General features: G+C 42.6%; 2 protein-coding genes across 2 annotated transcripts in view; one reads left to right on the top strand and one right to left on the bottom strand.

The window, feature by feature from the left end:
- fcho1 (FCH and mu domain containing endocytic adaptor 1) overlaps positions 1-12,038 on the bottom strand; it is a 63,910-nt gene extending 51,872 nt beyond the window's left edge. Inside the window, exon 1 of the mRNA XM_080728067.1 lies at positions 11,968-12,038. The gene's annotated coding sequence lies outside the window, so the exon portion shown is untranslated. The remainder of the gene's footprint in view (positions 1-11,967) is intronic.
- Positions 12,039-22,072: 10,034 nt separating this feature from the next.
- LOC308286956 (G2/mitotic-specific cyclin-B2-like) lies at positions 22,073-23,263 on the top strand (the record flags this gene model as incomplete). Its single annotated transcript, XM_080728078.1, has 1 exon — positions 22,073-23,263. The coding sequence occupies one exon, from the start codon at positions 22,073-22,075 to the stop codon at positions 23,261-23,263; it is 1,191 nt and encodes a 396-aa protein (XP_080584204.1).
- Between the last annotated feature and the right edge of the window lie 1,718 nt (positions 23,264-24,981).

The raw sequence follows: 24,981 nt of genomic DNA on the forward strand, positions 1-24,981 counted from the left end.
TACAGATTAATGAAACGGAGTGAGTGTGGAACATTCTGATGGAGAGTCAACCTGTCTGGAACAATACACTGATACTGAAGATAATGTCAAGGAGACAATACTTGGCTAGTCATTAGTTAAGTAACAGCAGCCCTGGCAGCAGCCCAGGCACGTTTGACAACTTCAAGGACACCCACACAAAGAGTCTGGGAGGAAGGGGCAGTACAGAGAAAGAGTAGCCAACAAAAAGAGTTGAATGAGGGACAGAGAGGGAGACTGCGAGAAATAAACAGGAGGTACCGTACTGTAGCCGCCAAGGAGATGAAAGATACCGACTTTGCTTTCACTTTCAGTATCATAAATGTGTGCAATGTGCCTCGATCTGACACAGTACGACAGGACAGCACTCAGCTTAAAGATCACAGGAAGCAGCTGAAAGCCACTTTTGACACTGATGTCGATGACAAGCTAACACTCTCACACAACTATTATAGCCTAATTGTTATGACATTCCACTGATTTATCTCAGCCTTACAACTATAGATAACGATACTGTATCAACACTTCCACTAATAATATTTATGAAAAGCACATGAGAGTTTAACTCTTCAGAACAAAACAGTGTGATGGACAGATAAATGCAACATTGACCTTTCATGTTTTAGTCAGTGATTGGTCTATGCAAGGGTTGTACCAAAACCTTTACAGCTTGTATTTGGTTGAAGGAGAGGGAAAATATTGAAGTAGTAGTTGAGAATGTACCCGATCCTCTGCTCCCACAGACAGCTATTCACAATTTACAGTATACCGATATCATGAGTGATAAGAGACTAGATATCATCTAGGTAGGATTTTGGATATCGTAATATTGTCTGCTGTGATATGGCATAAGTACTTTTTCCTAGTTTCCTTTTCTATTGGCTATGTTATACTCATACCATAATAGCTGATCTACCAGCTCACAACACGCTAGAGTTGCAGATCTGCTATTTTCACAATTTTTTAACATTTTAACATCGTTACAGTATCCATATAGAGGCATTTGGTCCAAGATATATGGCAATATACACACACCTTCCCCAGGGCAGCTCTCATTGAGGGTTCCTGCTATCCATTATTCTGCTGACCGTGTGTGTGTGTGTGTGTGTGTGTGTGTGTGTGTGTGTGTGTGTGTGTGTGTGTGTGTGTGTGTGTGTGTGTGTGTGTGTGTGTGTGTGTGTGTGTGTGTGTGTGTGTGTGTGTGTGCTGACAACAGCCCTTTCCCTGTCCTGGCACAGAGCCACAGACTGAGCTCGGGCCAGGCGACCTGGCATTAGGCAGCCAGGAAACACACATGGTACACACAAACACACATACAACACCACAATGACACACACCCACACTCACGCCACCAGCCTCTCACCTTGTTAATTAGCTCAGCGCTGGGACTAAAGGCCCCCCGTGGACAGTGTTCTGTTTGGCAGAGTGAGCTACTCGGACAACAGAAAGAAAGCGAGGCGAAGGAGAGACGGAAACAGACAGACAGAAGGACAGACAAAGTACTACCCTCTCTGCTTGCAGGTCTAGGGGGAAAGGAAACGATCAGGGAGGAGAGGTAACAGGTGAAATAGGCTACACCAGTGGTTCCAAAGTGTTTTAGCTCAAGACCCAAAAGAGAAATTAGACATTTGCCTAGGACCCAAACTTTTTAAACTTTTTGTTTATTTATTTTTTGGAAATTATTAGATTCTTTCAGTTTATTTATGAAATACTTGAAAAATGAATAAAATTTAAATGTAATTGTTTAACAGCAAAACAAAAAGTTGCCTACAGTATAGCGCAGGTGGACAGATGCCCTTTTCTTTTATTTAAAGCTCAATTTCACACTGTAAAATCCATCAGTGTTCCCTCACATGGGTATAGTTGGGTCCCTTTTTTACACTCCCAGAGTTAAACGAAGACTCATTGGAAAGGTCACACCAGCATCATTTGCTGCCGGTGCCAAGACAACAGTCCCTGAACACATTCTGCCATGATAAAGTACCCATGTAGGGACAAGGACAAAGGGACAATGATCCCCAGTTCCCCACTAATCTACCAGCTGGTTTTTAGCAGAAACAAATTTAACTTAAAAAGAGAGGGAGAGAGGGGGAAGGGAGAAGGGCAGGCCAATGAGCACCTAAAAATAGAGACAGACAGGGATGGAGTTTGAGAAAAGAGAGAAATATTGGATTTGACATACTTTTTCTAGCTGGGTAGACTTGATGTGCCTCACTGAAATGTGGGACTTTACTGTGCTCCTTTTATAGCCTATATATTTTTTTTATATACAGGGAGGGACAGAAACGGAGACAGAGGGATGGAAACAGGCACGGCATAAGGCGTGGAAGTCACTTGCTGGGATGTAGTAGCAAGAACTAGCTGACATCCAGCATTTTACATGTGGTTTCAACTAGACGTTCAGCTGAGATGAGCGCTGCTGTCAGCCAAACAAAGCTCAAATGAAGTGGGGACAGACACATCGTAAATCATCGTCGGTTTCCATTCACAAATTAATTACCGGAGCAAATTATGGTTACGCTCCGCATGCATTTTGTCACTGAGGGTATGCATCAGATGGCTTCACTTCACTCCATTAGCATCAGCAGGCACTGGACTTATGCTTAATTTTACACGCAGTCGTACAACGGTGTCACATGCTTAAAAATAGCAGATCTACTTGCTCACAACATGTTGCGATGAGACCCGCTGTTATCTTGTAGATCGGCTATACGACACAGTCGTGCAAAACAAAGTATAAATGAGACTTTACCCAGAAAGCACTGGGTGGGTGGGCTACACATGAAACCTCTAGCAGCGGTAAACAATACAATTAAATCCCACGCTGGTACAGTACAAGAGTTATTTTAAGGTTTAAACAAGGGAGGGGGAAAAAGAATAACCCGCTGGGCTCCATAAAACGAATTCATCTCTGGTACCATTTACTTCCGTGTACACTACATGACTGCTCGATGCCTCCTTGTTCTGTTGATGATGGAGTGGGACACACAGCCAGGACAGACATCCACCCAGGTAGAGACAGACAGTCACATACTACAGTTATGAGGTTAAAGTCAGTTTAAACTCATATGAAAAGCACCCTCATGACAGACAATCATTTGTAACTAATTTATACTTTGTGGGACAAAACAAAAACAGAAACTGAGTATAAATTAGATTTGTGGCAGAGAGCGAGTCACAGAGACGCATAATATGCAGGGAGACAAATACAGACAAGCGGACAGGCCAGTGGCGTCACTCTGAACCCTGAAGGTTTACTGCAATAGGGGAGAGAGGTGATCATATCAGGCCCAAACAGGCAGTGAGAGAGTCAGTCAAGAGAGGCCCGGCTCAGCAGCCATTATCAGTGAAGATACATTCCCATATGTGCCTTGTGGCTCAACCACAGTTCGTGCACACAGTCACACTGCACAGACCATTATGCTGCTTGTGAGCGCAATGACCCTGCAGCACCCAGGTTCAAATCCGACCTGTCACCTGACGCATCCCTGTGCACTCGGTTTCCTGTCTCTCTTCACTAACCTACGTGAAATAAAGCATACAATTCACCAAAATGTAATCTAAAAAAGAAAAAAGAAAACGACTTCTGTCTCCTGCTACAACTATTCCATATTATCAGCCCCTTAGTTTAACCCCAATGCTGCCAGTGACAACATGCAGACAGCTGCCATGAAAATTAGGACTTTAGAATAACGTGGAGGGGGGAGGGGGCGACAAGAAGACAGTCTTTCTTAATCACGAACACAGAAACTGTCGAGCAAGGCCTTTTTTTATCTGGTGGGAAATAAATGGTGCAACTTCTCTGCCCATATTGAGGGGGGGAGGTAAACTCTACTGACAGATGCTTCTGCCCAAGGGGGAGAGAGGAAGAGAGGGTAGCTCAGCGGAAATTCCCTCCTCCTCTTCATTGCCACCTCCACCTGCTCATCTCACCCACCCACCCTCCCTCTCCTCAGTGAGGGATGAGAGAGACAAAGAGAGAGAGACAGAGAGAGAGAGAAAGAGGCAGAAAGGCAGTGATTCCAGATTCTCATGCTTCCGTCACTGACAGCCTGAGAGAATGGTTTTCTCTGTCTTGGAAAACACAATGAAGAGGAGGTGGGTTTCAAGTACACAACCCAGAGTGGAATATACAGGAGCAGACACTTTGCCAGGCTGCTAACAGCCCCATCTGTCACTGGCACAGGAGGCATGGCAGAAAGCAAGAGAGAGAGGGCTAAATGGGCTTACCATGAGGAAGGGTAGGGAAAAATTAAACATCCATCCAACAGTTCTGCTAGAAAAGAGGTGCTGAAAAACTCCAACTCCAAAACAGGTGAACAACCAGGGAAGATGAGCAAGACAAGAATACAGGGCAGTGCACAATGAAATGGCACTGGCGGCAGCCTGGTGCAACCACAATGATTAAACCAAACATTACTTCAAATAAAGATTTCAGAGGCCAACCGATTGGAAGATAACCTTTGTATCCACTCTCTCTGGGAAAGGACAGAAACCTGTAAAAAGGAAGGAACTGTTGACTTGTTCCTTTCTTCAGACTGAACTTGAATAGCATCAGTCTGACTCTGAGCTGCAAATTCTGCAACCTAATTTTGACAAGATGGCTGGAGAACAGCCAGAGCCTCGCAAATCTACTGCACTGCATAACAACTCCTGTACGTCCTTCACTACTAAACCTGATTTGGCAAGGCAAGGACAGTGAGAATGTTGTGTCAATGCTCATTTCCCCTGCACCAGCAAAATATAGACCACATGAACACATGAGATCCAGGAGGAGCAGCCATCGTTTTAACAGCAGTGTCAAGATGAGTGCTGGAAGAAAACACCCAACTGCATGAAACATCTCTTTAACATTGTCCATTGGCATCACACCTTACACGGACGTTACAATGAGAGCCATTCTTTTTTATATGCAAGGAAAGCTTTCTATCCGCTTCACCACGACGACCAGCCACCAAGCAATCACACAAAGCAAGCCCCAGAGCTTGTGACCCAACAAGGACAACCAAGCTTTGTGCTTTAACAAAAACACAGGCCAGAAGTAACAACCTGGAGCCAATAATGTCCATCCTGATGTCATGAATGAATAACACCCTACGTTTTATGACAAACAGCAGCTTTGATGACAGACACCATTCGTCAGACTATATTCATACTGTGGCCATTTTGCTCAAACTACCAGAGTGTATGAATATGGTAAATTAGCCAGCGAATATTCCGAACAAAACCGAGAAATCAGCATAGCTAGGCAGGAGACAGTGAGAGAGGGAAAGATAAATAAACAAGCCCAGCTCTCTCAGCTCCCCATTGTCTTGGCCTGAATGTGCTTTTGTGGGTGCAGGCAGCATGCAGTCCAGTCCAGTAATGTCTATGACAATGTGCCAGGCGGGCATCACTCCCCAGCCCTGGCATTGGCAGCTGTGAGAGACAGCCGAGAAAAACACACAGCATGACAGCATGAGCATGGGTGGTACAAATGTCAGCACTGGCTTCCACAATGCATGTTAATGTTCATAAACAGACAAAAGATTAGCATTATAAAATGGGTAAGAAGACAAACAGCATAGAAATGCTTGGGAACATATTTGCATAGAGCAAAGCTAACTTATAACGGAGGACTCAATTCACATTCACAATCTATTTGAGACATCTGTTGTAATATAGACATTTGATTGCCACACCACAAAAAGGGGCAGCAGTGGCTCAGGGGTAGAGTGGCCGGTAAAGTGGCCAGATGGGAACCGAGTTCGATCCCGGGCTCCCCCCAAAGTTAGTGTTGAAGTGACCTTGAGCAAGACTCTGAACCCCTAATTGCTCTAGCCTTGCATGGTTTCCCCCGCCGGTGTATGAATGTGTGTGTGAAATGTGAATGGGTCAATGTAATGCACAATCTATGTAAAGCGCTTTGGATAAAAATGCACCATTTACAATTGATTGCAAATGCAAACCCATTTACATGGCCACACTTTGAATTTAGCAAACAGTCTACTGAAAGACTAGAGAGGTAGCAGAGGACTCTCCAAGATGTGAACCTCTCTCCCACCTGTTTTCTCTCCCATTGAAGTTTCTGTGTGCTTCTTTTTTACAGCCTTGGCTTTTAATAACCTGACCACACATGCAAAAACAAACTGCTTTACCTGATAAACTGCCGCTAAAGTAACCAACAACCTACCAAACTAACCGCTATATGCCATCCGGGTGTCGGGGATCTGTTTCACCACGCTTGAGTAATCCTTTATCATCCACCTCTCCCTATCACTTATGCTTAATGGCCCCTGCATGAAGTGAACCAATAACCCAGAAATAGACAGAGGATCAGGCCAAGAAGGCAGGCTAGCTCCTCCAGGCTGCCCCGGGGTAAAATGCCGGTGTGAAACTAGCCAGGATCCTTCCATCTGCTGTAAGCAGGGATCCTGACCAAGCCTCACTCACCGCCCTGGGCAAGGGTCATGGATAATACAAGACAAGAGTTGGACATAATGGACAAGACCTCTTTTCAGGACACCACACATGATCAACATATTGAATACCTCTGAGTTATTACACAGTAATCTATTGATGTGTGTAAAATAATTGATGAGAATTTCAAAGATTAGCATCTAATGTTAATGTTTAGGTTTCGACTTAAATAGGTTAACCGACATTTCTGCCGCCTCGTGTTCTCTGCCTCTCGGCTCTGCCCTGTTTGGCAAAGGAGAGAGAGAGGGCTAGCAGCCTATATTACAGGGGGTGCACATTCATAATTCATATTCGTCATCAGCACCCTCCCATAGACTGTAGGAGAGCTGCAGGGGGCATAATGAGGATAGTAAGAGGATCTGCACTCAGATTAAGCTGAGAGATTGTGCTCACCATGACCCTACTTGGGAGAGGTGTGTCAGTTTTGCATATGACTTCAAACACACACAGGGGAATGTATTAGTGCCTTCCTTGACATATTGCTCTTTTAAACATGGCCGAAGCCGGGCTGCTCTGCGGGTTTCATCTGATGAGGCCTGAACTCAACAGCTAAGAGAATTCAAATCTAAATGCAAAGTAGGAAGCGCATTTTGCTCTTCCTTTTCTGCTCTCCTCATCCCCTCTTTCTTTCACTCTCTCCACATTACAGTCTTTCAGGGAGTTGAGACAGATGCCATCGATGGATACTGGAGGAGTAGAAAGAGCTCTAATTGCATCAGAGGTGTGTGTGTGTGTGTGTGTGTGTGTGTGTGTGTGTGTGTGTGTGTGTGTGTGTGTGTGTGTGTGTGTGTGTGTGTGTGTGTGTGTGTGATGTCTTTGAGAGGCACTGCAAGCAAGCAGCCAATTTCTGGGACAGCGTTTTAGCAGTAGATAGTAATTCGCAGGGGGACAACAACCCTTAAATGCTTTCTCTGAAAACCTAAACAAAATGTATGATAAACTACTTTATCTGAACCCAAATGAATCATAACCGTGCACTTCGCTTGCTTTCTGCAACTAAATATGCTCAAGCCTTGCAAATTGACTATAATGGGATAGCTGTCAGAGATATTCCTGGTGTCACTCAGCACAGCAGTAAGTGATTAAACTTACAGGCATCTCCTCAGAAACCATTGAACACAATTCTCTCTTCTACTATGCAGCAATGTAATTAGAGTCCTGCAATTTTAGCAAGACGCCAGCTCAACATGCCTACAAAGGGACCAAATCTTTGTTCAAATGCTTAATCTCACTAACAGCTCAGCTAGCCTGCTCTCTCTCACTGAGCCCCAACCGGGACCAGAGAAAGGGCACCATACTGTTAAAAGAGGAACACCACCCTGGTGTAAAAACCTAGTTTAGGCTAGTTCAGTGGTTCTCAAAGTGGAGTCCGGGGACCACACTTGGGTCCAGGGGGTCCTCAGTAAAATGTGTTGATAAAGCATGACAATCATGTTAAACACTTACGCCGTACCACATACGTTGTTGGCTATTCAAAAGAAATGTTGAGAGTGATTTACGCAGTTATAACACTCAGGATTGATGGAGGGGAAAGGAACTGGTTGGAATAACGTTCCTCATGCATAGAAGGAAGCATGAGGTCAGTCTGTTGCTCTCCGCAGGTTGGGAGAGGTAGTGTAGAGCCCAGGATTATATTCGATAATTGACACCGGGTGAAAAAATGGGTTACAAAAATTGTGAAATAAAAATGTAATAAAAGAAAAAAGCACTCAGGATTGTGTAGGCTCCCTCTAATTTTGGAAGGCAATTACAGATAACAGTGAACACTATGGAATATCAAAACAAAAGGCTGTTTTACACTCCGAGATTATATACATGTATCAATCTTGTTGGAGAAAATAAAAATCATAGTGATTTGTGTGAGTTTTGGACAAAATCTGGAGGAGCAGTAGAACTAGAAAATAAAAATACTTTTTTGAAGAAAATGCAAGATAGCGAAAAATTTAATTAGATGGAAATGGGAAGAAATTGCCTATACATATATGCTGAATTGTGATCCAACTGCAATTGTAGAACCTATGATTTAAGAGATATAGGCCAAAAAGTAAAGTGGGCTGGTATAGCTTCACCATGAGGCAGATCAGCCTACTGGCAGAGTACACAAAAGGTTTGATGTGGATTGTTCCAGTGGTTTGCGAGATTATCAACACACAAAACACGCAGGCAAAACATAATCTCCATCCCCACCCTTTTCAGCAGAAGATAATTAAACGAACAAGACTACCCATATGGAGTGCAAGGACTAAAACAGCAGTGTCATTCATGAAAGAAAGAAAAGTTAAATCATATTCAACTATAACATAATAATTGCTGAAAAAGCACAGATGTACGGAGGGGGGGGGGGGGGGGGGGGGGGGATTAACTAGTTGTAATAATCTGTCAACACAAACCAATAATGAGAATACCAAACATATACAGAGAACAGCCTTCAATCAATAAGTGAACAATCATTTTCATGCTGGCCAGTACCAAAGGTGTTTTGTCAAAGCTCATGCCTTTGAGCTTGAAGTAAGAGGCCAAGAAACTCATTCCTCACAAGGGTGGTGAAGAGTGGTACACATTTCTTCATCAAGTGATAGCGAAACCTCCTCCCTATCCTCCATTTCTTCTCACTCCCATCCCACTCACCCTGACTCAGTTTCTCAATCCTCTGCAGAGCCGAGGCTTAGCTGCTCCATGCTGAAGTCAGGCAACCATTAATTCTTGTATATCAAAAGATACAGCAGGGCTGAGCTCCCTAAACCCCACAATCTGGCTTCACAGTGAGACAAAGCAAGAATCTACTGGTGCTCCGAAGAAAGGGAATGTAGTACTGGATTCAGTCACTCAAAGGTGAAGTCCAGAAAAAATAAATAAAAAGCCATTTCCATACAGTATTTATACAACGTAATTAATGTGGTTGCCTCAAAGTAGTAGTACTTGCATCTACTACATCCACTGACACATGCCTTCTCTATTTGACTGACCAAATCAAACGCGAAGCGGATGACGGCAAATATAGCGGCATGGTCATGATGGACCTCCAGAAGGCATTTGACACCGTAAATCATTCTATTCTGATTGAGAAACTAAAAGCCATCGGTCTTGACAGCGCAGCAGTGAGTTGGATGCAATCTTACCTGGTGGGGAGGGAACAGGTGGTGGAGATTAACGGTACCCTGTCCCCCCCCCTCCCAGTAAGCTGTGGTGTTCCTCAAGGTAGCATACTGGGGCCTCTGTTGTTCCTAATACACGTGAACGACATGGCATCTGCTTGCGACTGCAATCTGTTCCTGTTCGCGGATGACTCGGCTCTCCTAGTGTCGGGCAAGGACCACTTGCAGGTTGACACTTAACTCTGAACTAAGTAAGATCTGCACATGGCTTAACGATAATAAATTATCAATTCACTTGGGAAAAACTGAGTCCATCCTCTTTGGAACAAATCATAACCTCAATAAAGTCGATAACTTCACAATCAAAGTGGGTGACAAGGTCATAACACGAAAAAACGAAATCTCTTACTTAGGATGTATCCTTGAAGCTAATCTTTCCAGCGAAAAGATGACTTCTAAAGTAATAAATAAAATCAACCAACGAACTCGCTTCCTACAGAGGATCGCCCCAATGGTCAATTTCAACACACTGAAGACCATAGCTGGTGCAATAATCCAGCCCCTATTTGACTACGGAGTTCACGTATGGTATCGTGACGCCCCACAAGCCCTTAAAACTAAACTCCAAACAGCCCAAAATAAACTAATTAGGGTCCTGCTTACCCTTCCCTATCAGACTCACCTCACCGCTACTCACCAGTTAAGAGTGGGGTGGCTCAGAGTAGATGACAGAGTACAGCAACTTGCAATGGGCCTGGTGTACTGATTGATTGATTGAAGACTTTATTAGAAGTTTGCATAGGAAAAGGTACAGTTTCATGACGGTACAGTTCACTGGTACAAGGTCTACTAAAAGGAGATCCATGAAAAGACTAAGCTTATTTCCACTGGAAACCATTGAAGTATCTCATATAACATTGAATGACAGACAAATAGAACACCACTATGATACCCAAGTACCTGTCAAAATACTTTATAAACATTAAGGATGTCCATAACTACAACACCAGAGGCAGCGCCACAGATCACTTCCAACCCAGAGTCAAAACCAACAAAGGGTCAAACTCGTTTTTCTGCTATACCACCAAAATGTGGAAAGCCTTACCGAAGGCCATAAAGGAGTGTGGATCACTAGCATCCTTTAAAATTGCCCTAAAAAACCACTTACAGGCAGCAGCCGTTCGCAACTGGTAAAAAATGAACCTAGCCCAACCCTACCCTCCCCTGCCCCTTCTTTGTATATACTGTTTGTTTAGACTTACTGTTTTCTTTTTTCTTTTTCTTTACATATCTACTGCATAGTACTGTGTTCTATTTGTCTGTCATTCAATGTTATATGAGATACTTAAATGGTTTCCAGTGGAAATAAGCTTAGTCTTTTCATGGATCTCCTTTTAGTAGACCTTGTACCAGTGAACTGTACCGTCATGAAACTGTACCTTTTCCTATGCAAACTTCTAATAAAGTCTTCAATCAATCAATCTATCTGCTATCATTAACTGCTATCATAACATTTCACAATAGCCTAACAACACATTCTAGAAAGCATGCAATAGGCTATCATGACCAGACATATTTTGATTACTTTTGAGAAGGTCTGAGGTGGAGCCTACTCTACTCCCATTTGAACTTTAAGCCAACCACATAACTATCTTATTTTAAAAAGGAGAATCTTTCTACCAGGGACTTATATAGGAAAACTGTGCTCCTCATTGATATATACAACAACTAACCATAGAAACCTAATGAAGTCTCATCACTGAGATACTGTAGCAAAGAGATGCTGCAATATAACAAGACATTGGAGATGTACTTCACTTCACTGGTGATGAGATTGTGGTCAAACCATAGAAAGCTGTAACCTACTTCGGACCCAAAGGTCACTCACATATTACCATCTGAAAGGAAGAAGAACTGCTGAATAGGGGTCAGTCTGTGTGTCAAATGATGAGCTGATGACAAAATTCCTATTCTGTCCTGGGAGAAGTTCCTACTAATGAAAAAACCGTGAACGCAAACACGAGCAATCCACATTGACACATCATTAATTATTGAACAATTCTCATTTCTGGGTTTGATAGATGTAGGATGCAGTAAAAATTAAGCCTCGTTATTGTTAGTTGAGCCTGATTACGGGCTAGTAAATTGATTTCCAGACATTCATTCATTCCGTAGTTGATTTCCACATTAATTCAGTCATACATTAATATATTCATCATCACTAGTAGTAGCCACACAAACGCCTGCCCCAGTGTCTACAACTGCTGCAAGCTTCGATTCATTCAACATTGACACTGTCAACCACGATCAAGTCGGTCGTATATTAATTTCATTACCTCGTAGTTTCAGAATCGTATCTATTCTACCACACGGAACTCGGATAACGGGTAATTACCTGCTATGTGTTTCCTAGAAAACCTTTAGAGTACATTTTCCATCCTGAGCCCATTCAACTGCCTTGAGTCCGACCGAAGCATGCATGCAGCCGGGGAGATTTGATCATAGTAGAATTTCACCAGGCACTTTTCAGTGTGCGCGCAAACCACCGCCCCACTGTAACCCAATTGGCCGATATGCTCTTCAGTCAGGAAGAAATGTGTTGTAGGCATAGCAACCATATAGAGGCGGGCCAACTGGGATATAACATGAGCCTATTGGATGATGATTCAAAGATGACGCCCACAAAAAAAATATGAAAAAATTGTAGCGTACTGTAGCATAATAGGTCTAAAGAAACAACACTTTTTCATGTGTGTGGCGCTCAAGGTCATAACAAAGGATGAACAAGGACCAAAGACTGTTCACAATTATTCATTCAGGCAAAGTTTAAGAATTTAAAAATATTTGTACAGCCTGTCCAGGACAGGGACAGGCTGTACATTTATTTTTAAATTAAAGGCTGTCCTAGATATGGTAAAACAATAATAATAACTATAATAATAAATGCAGATTTTATACATTTGGGGTGCCAACCTCTTGATTTAGAAAGTTTATTAAAACTATATTTTTTCTAGTCCCATTTCTAGTGCTCAGTGTGAATGGCCTTTATGCACCACCTGCACTTTGTGAGTTGTCTCTGTGAAAAGTGCTTTACAAATAAAATGTACCTGGGGCGCCACACCAAAGGAAGAGGGAGTCCCCTGTAGGCTATGCATTACGCAGTCAGACCTTTGAATCCCAAAGTAGATTAGGCTACTCTTGTTTACTATCAATACAGAAACCTTTGCATGAATGTAGGCTGTTGCATGCAGTGACAACAGCTGTACTGTAGCAACAAAACACATGCAGTCTGGTTGTGTTGTTTTATGTCTCAGGGTCATTCTGCCTTGACACAATTGTGTGCATTTGTGGGCAGCCATAGATGAGTGGGTAGAGAGACGGTCTGATAATCAGAAGGTCACTGGTTGGCCTCCAGGCCCTGGTCTATATGTTGAAGTGTCCCTGAGAAAGACACTTAACCCTTAACAGCTCCCGCTGAGCTAAACCAAACCATCATAACCATTTGAGCAGCCATTAGCTGGGTGGAGCTGAAACGGAATTTCCCCAATAATAATCAGAATGCGTACCAGCCATGCGGCTTTGTCTGTTTGTTGCTTTGTCCGTCTATAACTCCACGTACAGCAGTTGTTCAATTGTTTAAAAAAACACAATACTAAAATCAATAATGTAGAGATGTGTCACTACTTATCATAATCACAAAATGTTTAAAAGCATTCCCCAAATATTGGCCTGTACTGTAGGCGGTGCAGGGCCGGGCCTAGGTTGCCTGGGTCCCCACACAATCAGAGAGAGAAAGAGAGAGATGGGAGAGCAAGGGATGGATGGATGGATGGATGGATGGATGGACGGACGGACGGACGGACGGACGGACGGACGGACGGACGGACAGACAGACAGACACCTGGGTATTAGGGACATGTGGGCACTTGGAGAGGTGGGCACCTGGACAACTAGGCACTAGGCACATGTGGACTCTTGGAGAAGCGGGCAGACTGGGCACCTGGACAACTGGCCACCAAAACCATCTTTGCACCAGGTACATGTGGGCACTTATACTGTACTTAGGCTATTTGAAAACAGATTGCAAATCTGGAAGTACTAAACACAAAACTATGCAGGCGCGCCGTCAGACGCAGACTTGAGATCCATGATGCACACTCAAATGAGCCAGTGAGCGAGTGGCCATGGTGTGAAGTCCGCTTCTGCCAGCTCAGCACTGTTCAAGCTGCATACATTGCATATACAGTAGGCAGAGGATCATAAATCATCACATCCTTCTCGTCAAGATGCTGTAAAGCCAGACAGTCAGGTGCTGCATGGACAAACCTGTCCCACTCCCAACTCATCACTTGTTTGACACAATGAGGGAGGAACTTAGCTTGATTTCAGACTGAAACAGTCCACTCTGAGAGTGGGCGGGGTCTATGGGCTGGAACCAGGCTAGGAGGAACTTCCAAGTTCCAGAAGGAACTAAAGCATGTTGCCTAAAGCCGCACACCCTACACCTGATAAAAAGCAGAATAGACTTAAAAAAGAGGTGTTTTCAACTCTATATAGATGATAAACTTGCTTTTAAAATGGCATCTTCAGAAATGTATCAAGTGGAACAAATTAGACTTCAGTTATGTTTATCAAAAGATGAAGTCCTGTTAATATGCCCTCACTAATACAGTAAAGACCAATCAAAAACCCTATACATACATACATCAATCTTTCCCAGGCCTCCCGTTGCCCTCCTACAGTATACTGTTTTCTTTCCCTTGCCTTCTGCGTACATTATACAGTATGTCCTTCAATGACTCTCATTTCATTTGTCTTTCTTTGTTATTCTTTTGATTAGTATTTTGTACCGCTCTTATCTCAGTTATACTTATGTGTTGTAAAATATAGGTTCATTGCCAATATCAGTCAGTAGACAGATTTATTCTTTCTATTTACTTGCACCAGCAGAGCACGCAAGTACTGCGTTCGGCTACGTATGTAGGTATAGGTTGGTAGATAGGTAGGTAGGTAGCTGTGGGTGTGTAAGCCCATAGCCCAATCAGGGGCCAGAATTCTGGCAACTTCATCATTAACAGCCAATGAGGGACCTTGTGATGCCTGTGGAGATGTCACTGGTCACTAATTGTATAAGTTGACAAAACTGAAATAAAAACTAATTTTGAAAAAACGCCTCTTTATAAATGAAGATGAAAGATTAGTTTAGGCTTGATTGTCTGAATACTGCACCAGTTTATAGTGAATATAATTATATGAACAATAATAAAAAATGTAACCAAATTGCAAAGGGTTCCGGTGTGTCTGCACTCACATGGAATTGGAGATGGCTGTTGGTGGATAAGGTCACAAAACTCACAGATGAGTGCACTGTGAGTGTCTACCCTCTTTCTGTCCTCATTGTCTTGTCTCTCTACACTCGCCTATCTAAATAAAGCAGAAATTGCTGAAAATAAATCTTAAAACAAGCATGCACAACCTCCCTCCTGTGCGTGTGTTGTGGGGCATGTGATGACAATATATTTAGGTTGTGTGAAAACACACACACACACACACACACACACACACACACACACACACACACACACACACACACACACACACACACACACACACGCACACATGCCTCAGTCCCTGTAATGCCACATTAGTGCAGGCTAATGTTGCCTACAGGTATGTATACTGTTGGTGTACTGTTTGCTTATGTTTTTCCTATACGCTGTAATGTCAATGGGAATGTGTTTTTTTTAAATCCTGCATAGTGCAGGTTATTGTACAGTAGGTTGGGTGTATACTGTATAGACCTACTGTCTTCCCTATACTTTTCTTCCCATGAGCCCTTGTTTTATTTTGTATCGCTGCTCATTCTGTATCTTTATCTTATGGTACTTCTCTTACTCTGTATAATAACTGCTTTGCTGCCTCTGGCGACTGGAATCAGTGAAGGTCTGGCTATCTATTCTGCCTCTTACACAGCCCAGGGTAGGCCACCCATCCTGTTCTCTATTTATTTTATTTTTTTAAGTAGGGTCCAGCTTCAATTACTTTCACAGCCTAGTTAGTATTTTCAGTCTGGTATAAACCTAATTGACACATGGCATTATCGATCATCATCCTTACCCCATTAGTTCCATTCATGAGGCCCTGAATGCGAATGAGTATTGTACCATTTTTATTCAGCATGTACTGTATTTGTGAGTAGATTGACATGACATGCTCTGGTTCTGGGGAAATAGTAACTGGGGGCCCTATCATTGACTATTCTATGAACCATTGTAATGTCTAAGTTGGGAAATCCTGGCCTTTACTGGTAGCCAGTTGAGCTCCTGTAGTTGGCATGCCCATTACCATCCTAACCAGTTTATTCCGGGATTCTGGGATCTGCAGCTTTTTCCTGAGTGCCTCCGTCAGCCCGCTCTACCAGGCTGTGCTGGCATAATCAAAGGGAGGCTGAACTAGACTGTTTGCCAGTAGCCTAGGGCAGTGCACATGAAATATGATGCTGATCGGCCTAGTGCAAGATTAGCTGCAGATAGACACAGACAGACAGACAGAGGCGATTGCAAGATCCTCGTCCCTTCTGGCAGAGTTAAAAACAAAAACAAAAACTCACAGATGAAGTCCTTCTTGTCTATAGACAAACAAGACAGATAGAAAGCAAGGTTAATTCCCTCATGAATATAGGTCACTCCAAAGCCTACAGGAATCACCCTGTATGCTTTGGAGTGACCTGGTACCTAGAAAGACCAGGCAGCAAAGTCATCTTAGGTCACCATTAATTTGTTTCCTTCATGGAAACGTTCCTTTTGGTTGTCCCGCCAGGAGGGCAGAGATTATTGCTCAGGTGGTAGAGGCTGTCTTGGAACCAGAAGGTTCCCAGTTTGATCCCCAACCTGCTCATCGAGAGCAGTTAGGGGTCTCGCTCAAGGACACTTGGATGTGAATGTAATGCACATTGTAAAGCTCTTTGGATAAAGGTGCTATATAAATGCACTGTTTTGGCTACCTGAATATTCTTTTAATTGTCCATGACAACTACGTATGTCATTTTTGTGAATTAATAATAACAGAGCAATTGTCCTTCCAGGCAATGGGATAAACGTTAAGTCTATGGACTAGCCAATAGCTAGGCTAAAATAAACTAGAACTGCACTGTCGAGGTGCCAAATTGCGCCTTGTGCACAAGTAGGCCATACATGGCCTACTTGTGCGCCAACAGCCACCTTACGTGCCAACAGCTACCTACCTACCTACCTACCTACCTACCTACCTACCTACCTACCTACCTATCTACCTACCTACCTACCTACCTACAGTACATACCTACAGTACATACCTACATACGCAGCCGAACACAGTACTTGCGTGCTCTGCTCACGCAAGTAAATATTGTTTGGACTTGACATGACAGAAGAAGCAAGGGGTGAATTTCAGTGCCCAAACCATGCATGCATGGACCCCTGCAACCCAAAGCCTAATTTATAACATTTGGACAGATTTAGAATCTTAAATGCTTAGGCTACATGACATTAGTGTATTTGTCAGGAAACTGTTTGAAGCCTTACAGCATTGCCCTGCAAAGCTTTAACATTTTAATGTTTTGAGGTGGGATATAACATTCAGGTGGAAAGAAAATCTAAAGAAATAGAAAATCTATAAGACCTGTGTTATTATAAATGAAACCTTATTTTTTGCAAACTGATTGGCAGTCTTCTTGATTATATCTGTAAAAACAGATGAAACTGAAGATGATGTTTTGAGCCCTTTGTCCACCATTAAAATAAGCACAAATACAATTAAATGACATCAAAGCCTTGGAAATTAATTATGTATCAGTCTCTGCCACCTGTTGGTGTTCCTATTTCTGTCCTGTCTGAGTGTCCTCTGGAGTTCATACACTGGCTCAAATGCTCTCATTTGTCTCCCCCTAAAGGTTGATATGATTCATGTTTATATACAGCAATAAACAGAAATATTGTAGTTATAGGCAAATCCTGAATTTCTTATAATAGGCCTACATTTGAAGGAAACTGTACAGTTAACTGACTGTAAGCTTGTATATTCTATTGCAAAGATAATCACTTTGACAAATTAAAATCCTCTATCATCAGCTGGTATTATTTCATGCCTCCACTTTAAGCGCAATATGTAATATTAAATACTTTTCTTTAGACATTACAGCAAACTAGAGATACTGTTCCTATAAAACAGTGTGGGCTCGCTCGTAAAAAAAATGTTTAAAAAATAAATAAAGAAATAAAGAAATTGTAATTAAATACATTTTTGTTCTTCCTTTATGTTTTATGTTTAAAAAAAAAAGCTAAATAAATAAAAATATGTTTTTGTCAAGCTTGCCTGGGAGGGACAGTTGCTCACAATTCCAGTTTCCATTGACTTTGGGAACTCCAGAGGCCTTTCATGCTGAAAGGTCATTCCTTGGATCCTGTCACTCACTGGATCCAGAATCTCATTCTCATTGTCTCGGGAGACCATGTGGAGAGCATCTGACTCTACGTCACTCAATCTCTGGGCATTTTGTTCATTTTGTGCACCCTGGTTGGAGTTTCATACCCCTCATGTCTGTTGGAGTTCAAGGCGCTTTCTCAGCTGGGGCGCCGCCTGCTAGGTTTGTTGCCTCAGCGTGCTAACTGTCATGTGAAGCTCAACCAATACTCCAGCTAACACCACTCCCAGATTTTTTCCACCAATTGCGCCTCATTGGCTAAGGGCCCTGCCTTTGTACTGTCTGCGGCAGAAATATGCGGCAGAAATATGCGGCGGAACTCACTATATATAAATAATGAGGATAACATAGTGTTCTCGCCTTTCAGGCGAGCCCACAATGAGAACAAAACAAAAAGCATAGCAAGGGTCTAACCAAGCCAGTATCTCTTTATCAATGGACCTAACAGCTGTGCTCCTGTAAGGAGCTAACCGCTCCTACATCTGGCTTTGGTTTGTCCGGTGTTTTTTTCTCATTATAGTTGTGACTTTATGAGTGCATTGGCCAAATTGTCAAATAATATGTTATATATGCTATATGTGACAATAGATGATCTACATCTTGATCTTGTGAGGTGTTGTGAAAAAAAGGGGGGGGGGGGAGTGCATTATTGAATGTGGCCTGATGCCCTGACACAGCCCCATGTCCCAGTATCTTTACATATAAGCTTTCTTCTCCAAGTTGCTGGGCCCGGTCATTACCCAGCAAAGAATGCACACCTTTTTGTACATCTCGTCTGCCATGCGGCTGTCTTCACCTGGCAAGAGAATGACTGAATTAAAATGTATTTTGTAGCAATGCCATTGCTGCATATACTGTATACAGTTACACACACCTTAGTAACACATACCTTTAGTATAGTGGTTCCCAAACGTTTTAGCTTGAGAGTCCCAAAAGAGTGACTAGTCACACAGATGGAAGAAATTATGTAGTCCTGTCAACTTCAAAAGGATCATAATTCTGGTCATTTCAAAGAGGTTAAAGTTAACCAATCATTTGACCAGGATATGCTCTGACTGTCTCTGATCTAAGATCTTACAAGGACGTTTGCGCGACTTTGCAGTGCAATCAGGTCGGCTATAGTGACGCAGTGCTGCGTGCCATTATATGCTCAAGCAAGTAGCAACATAGTGCACAAGGTTATGAAGTTATGGAACAACTACCATTATCTGTGTAACTTTGTGGTGAGGGTGGTTCAGGTTGAACAGTGCAGATCTCTCCTTTTGTGTTGACTGAGCGCAACGTCCAGGCCACTGGAGGACAGATGTGCCGAAAAGCTCCTCTCGAACCACACCTGCCGCAGGAACACGTAGAGTGTGATGGTCCCCACGAGGAAACCCAGGTAAAAGGAGAACTCCCAGAAGGAAAGGATTTTCCTGCAGGGATGCAACAGTGCCTGTGGTTTTACTATATTCCACACAAATAATGATGCCTTATTTTAGTGTTTAGCATTAGTATTTATGTAAAAAGGATATTTGCTTTCATGTGTTCATTTAGCAGGTGCTCTCAATGGATGAAAACATTCTATGGCCTATGATCTAGACTCAGAGTTATATATGTAGTAAGTTAAGATCACTGAAGAATCAATTGAATTGATCTGCAAAAGATATTGCATTGAATGTGGCCTGACACATCTTGTCATTATACGTCCCATGTTCCAGTATCTGTACATAATAAAGACCTTCTCAATAGGTACAGAATGTTTCATACAACATAGTAATAGCAGGTGTGTCATTTATGAGAATTCTCTCAATGTTACGCAGGAGCTGCTACTCATCTTTGTCAGCTACATGGCTCATCATTTGGCTTTACATGTCAAGGAGGCAAGGCAAGTTTATTTATATAGCATGTTTAAAAACAATAGCAGTTAGCAGTTGACCCAAGGTGCATCCCAAGAGACAATAGCAACATATAGGTTTAGGTGCCAGCACTCTGCATGTAGGACAATGTTTTGCATAAATGTGAATAATGCTAGAGGTGACATTCTAACCATTTCCATGTGGGCCTGTATTACATTTCTGCAGATACCCCTTCTCAACTCGTAAGCTGCTGAGCTGTAGTACACTGATTTAAACACTAGACGCTACTGTCTTACCATGGTGGATTCCTGTTCATACAGAGAATCTGATCATTTATGGTCAATACTTCAGAACAGCAAACTGAAACAATCTCTACTAGATTCACCAGACAGTTACAGTTATATAGCTTACTGTTTAAATGGTGAATTTGTCATCAAGAAATTAGGTTGCTCTTAATTCATTCAAATCCAAAACAAATTTGTATCAATAATGATCAATTACTTTTTGGTCCAGGTAGCATATATTTTAGGAAGCAGCACACTTTATTTCAAATAAAAGTTTAAAACTACTGTTTGTCTTAATGATGAATTTGTATCCACAAATAATGTTTGTATTATGTCATGGCCTGGAGTTTAGTTAGTCTTGAGGGGCTATAGAGAATGTTTTTCAAAGTGAATAGGAAGATATCCCTGCCTACTAGGGTCCAATCAAAACATGACAACACGTCTAGCTGTTTTTACTACTGTAATTACCCACAATGTTTTGTATCTGGAGAATATAGGCCAATTAACAAGAAGTCAATGTTAATGTATGTGATCACAGGAATTAGTGTAGAGAAGAATAAGTGATATAATGGTCCCTTACAAGATTTTAACTCTGAGAGTTTACAGAAGACGAGAAAGGTGAGAAATGAACTCGCCAGGTCAGAACAGAACTGTCTGAACGCCTGGATGAAGTGCTGGGCTCCTATCTGGCCTCTCAAGAAGTGGTCACTGTTGCCACACTCCGTCCCGAAAAATCCACCTCACAGGGGGGCCGGGGAAGGGGGTGGGGGACAGAGGAGGTGTGTGTCAGCTGACACAGTAGACCTACTTACTAACCACACTAACCTAGCCCTGGCTAGAATGGCTGTGTTATTACACCAACCACAGCCAGTCTAGGGCTAGCATAAACCCTGGTGTAATGTGGTTTTAAAAAATGTAATCAATGTGAATGAATACATTGAATTAAAATAGCAACAATAGACCTACCACATCTGCAAGACTACAAAGAAAATAAAACAAACTGTTTACTTACTCTTAAGGGATGTACTACAGTGTAGGCTACTACTGTGTCAGCCAGTCAACAGTGCACCTCAGGCTCTGTTCCATACAAGTGTGTGAAGCTCTAACACGTTCCCACTTACTCTATTTATATTTTACGCCATATTAACAGTACCTTTATTTGAGCAGCGGCGTCGCCCTTTTCCCTATGGACGGGTTTCTGGTCCACGTTACATTCAATTGATAAGAAATATATGCGTGCGCAAGGTCGGTACCAAAATTAGCCAATGAAACCAGCGCTCCCCAAAACAACAGGTTTGGGGATTATTGGTAGGAAGAATTGATTACATGATACAGTTAGCTGTGCATTAGTCTCAATGTTTGTAAACAAGAAACCCGTCTATTGATTCATTGAAGTATACAAAAGGGCGACAGCTGCGCCGCTGGTCAAATAAAGGTACTGTTAAAATGGCGGCCATGAAACCCATAGAGTTGATGAAACCGTGTAAACAAGTTTTACATTTTGAATTAAAACACCTTACAGGCACGGCAAAACATCGTACTTGCCGCGTACTTGTCAGGGATCCTTTTAAAGTACCAAAAGTAAAAGTACTGACGCATTGTGAGCAACGCGTAACGTTAAAATTTGAAGTTGTTTACCTGACGTCACTAGCCATGGATTGGTCAGCTGGTGAGCGGACCAATCAACGAGCAGGGATTCGGCGTCTCGTGCAGTACGCTGCTGGTATAAATACACAACGACCCGTTAAAAGCGTCAGATGCTCCTGAATCTTTCACAGAGACGGACGCATCTAGCGGCAAACAACACAGTACCGAGCAGACTGTCATACTTTGTACTGCAAGCGTTGACGTTGACTAACTGAAACATTGTGAATGTCGCATTCTCTTTACAAGTCTTTTTCTGCGGTGAAACACACCATGTCTTCGACCTTGAAACAGAACCAGGAGAACGCTAACGTCGCTGGTCGCAAGAGATATAGGCCTACTACTCTTGGAATCAGAGATATTTCCAACAAGTACAGAGTACCCAGGAGAAGAAGGAAGCGCAGCACCTGTGTAGACACTCTGCAGCATGTCAGCACAGCTAACAACACTGCACAGCTCCTGATGCTGGAGAGGAAGGAGGGGAGAGCAGCCATCCTAGAGTCCAGAAGGACTGGAGCTTCCACACTTTCAACCGAGACTCCTCAAGTCGCTCCCTCCACGGTTCCAGAACAAGCTGCCTTCTCTGACACACTCCTTACAGTAGAGGACATTGATGCAGGGGACGCAGACAAGCTCCAGCAATGTTCTGAATATGTGAAAGACATATATGCATATCTAATGGATCTAGAGGTAAAGCAGGCTGTGCGACCCGGGTACATGGAGGGCTACGAAATAACGCCACGCATGCGAGCTCTCCTAATCAACTGGCTGATCAAGGTTCATTCCCTATTCCAACTGCTGCAGGAAACGCTGTATCTCACAGTTGCTATCTTGGATCGTTTTCTGCAAGTTCAGCCAGTTTCACGAGAGAAGCTCCAGCTTGTCGGTGTCACTGCAATGCTGCTGGCATCAAAGTACGAGGAGAGGTTTGCCCCAGAGGTACAGGACTTTGCTAACATCACAGAAAACACCTACACAACCGCTCAGATTAGAGAGATGGAGCGGCTGATGTTGAGGTCTCTCGACTTTGACCTGGGACGCCCACTGCCGTTGCACTTCCTCAGGAGAGCTTCCAAGGCAGCAGGCTATACTGTGGAGAGACACACGCTGGCCAAGTATCTGATGGAGTTGACACTCCTTGACTACAACATGGTTCACTACCGGCCTTCTGAGATCGCTGCTGCCTCCCTCTGCCTCTCCCAGCTGCTGCTGGATGGCATGCCGTGGACTCCTACAGAGCAGTACTACACAACATATGACGAGGCTCACCTAAAGCCAATCATGCAGAACATTGCTCATATCGTAGTTGTTTTCAACGAGGGGAAGACAACGTTCCAGGCTGTGAGGACCAAATACTCACAGAGCACGTTGATGAACATTGCCCTTATTCCCGAGCTGCAGTCGCCTGCTGTGAAGAGCCTGGCTACTGCTGCTCTGCCGGACATCTCCCCTGAGGTGCAATAGTGATGTGTTGTTGTACATAATGTGATTGTGGTCTCATTTGTAAATATCTGTGTAAATTCTGTACATATCTGTGTAAATTCTGTAAATATGTCATGTCATTTAAGGTAGACTAATATTCATTCATTATATCATTAATTAATTAAAACGTGTTTGTTATTGTTTATGCAGCCTTTTCAGTTTCTATTGACCAAGGGTTTCTTCTGACACTTTGCTCTAATGGTGTGACTTGATTAATAATGTCTAAAGTAGGCCTACCATCTTTATCCACACCTTAGACTTGTGTCTGGGTTAAATTACTAAATACATTATCTTTTCAGTCTTTTCATTACTCAGATGGGTTTCTGCTGTGATTATTATTTATTTATAAAGCTATTCTTAATGTTTTTGAATTGGGGCTGATCCCTTTGACAACATTAGGTTATGGAATGGAAGAGATTGTCAGCAACTGTGTGTTTTATAACAATATTAACTTAGAGAGATTTGAGATGCTCGTTTATTTAAATTAGGTCTATAAGGGCAGCAAAACTGATATCCATCGATCCTCATAACCTACATAGAAAACACCGACTGACTGGCAAGTCTCATGCAACTCTTATTTTAATCACTTATATTAAGCAAATCAAGCAATGGATTCACTTGCAACTATAAGGAAAAATGTAGGACTTATAAGAAGTCAATATGCGTTACACAAAAAGATACATAGGTCGATCTACATGCATGTTTGGCTTAGCCTAACTCTCTCTGAAATCCTGTGAGCATACAAAAAGAACATGGGTGTTATTATAAATGCATATAATTTCCAAAACCATAGAACAACAATTAGTTTATTAAGAGTAGATTTTATTTTACAGGAATGATGATTTATCGGGGTAAAGTGAGATGGCCTATTGGATTTGTGGCCTACTGTATTTCTGGCTTGTGCACCAGCCAGCTACCACATGGTGGCGTGTTTGCACTGCCTTCAAAACTTTAGTTACTGTAAGGAAGACTTCATCCTGAAATCCAGCAACCATGAACCATCTGTGTGTGTGTGTGTGTGTGTGTGTGTGTGTGTGTGTGTGTGTGTGTGTGTGTGTGTGTGTGTGTGTGTGTGTGTGTGTGTGTGTGTGTGTGCTGTGCGCGTACGAATAAGTTAGTTTTAGAGACATTGGATAAGTGTTTCAATTCAAGCCAACGTGATAAGGGCTTGTCTATGCTACTTCCTATTCGCGCCAGACAATTACTTCCATTCCAATAATGGGAATTGTTATAGAGCTATTTCCCCGGTGCTGTCTGTTTGTTTGTCAGACTGTTGGGTATTATTTCCAAGGTCAATCAGATCCTGTTTTCTCGAATGAAATATCACCCAACACTAGTCCACTAATGAGCAATTTTCCTGTAAAACCTACGTGACATGATTAGTAAATACCACAGGCATGATACATGGTCTACCATCACCACCACCATCACCAACCACAAGCCACAAATATACTGGCCAAACCCTACAGTGAAAACAAAATGACCATGGGATGGATGGCAATTAGCAGCTTGGGCATATTGCCTTGAGAACAACCCACCTAAAAGTGATTGTGTTTGGTTCTATAGCCTATTAGTGGACAACTTTGGAGATTTATTTTCCTTAGCTTTATATTCCTTCAAGGCATGCAGTGTAACTATATTATGTAGCCTATATTGTCTGACCATGTGTTAATAGTCAACTGAAAGCTGAAAGGCATACT

The sequence above is a fragment of the Nannobrachium achirus genome, assembly GCF_963921795.1.
Source record: "Nannobrachium achirus genome assembly, chromosome: 1".
Lineage (NCBI taxonomy): Eukaryota > Metazoa > Chordata > Actinopteri > Myctophiformes > Myctophidae > Nannobrachium > Nannobrachium achirus.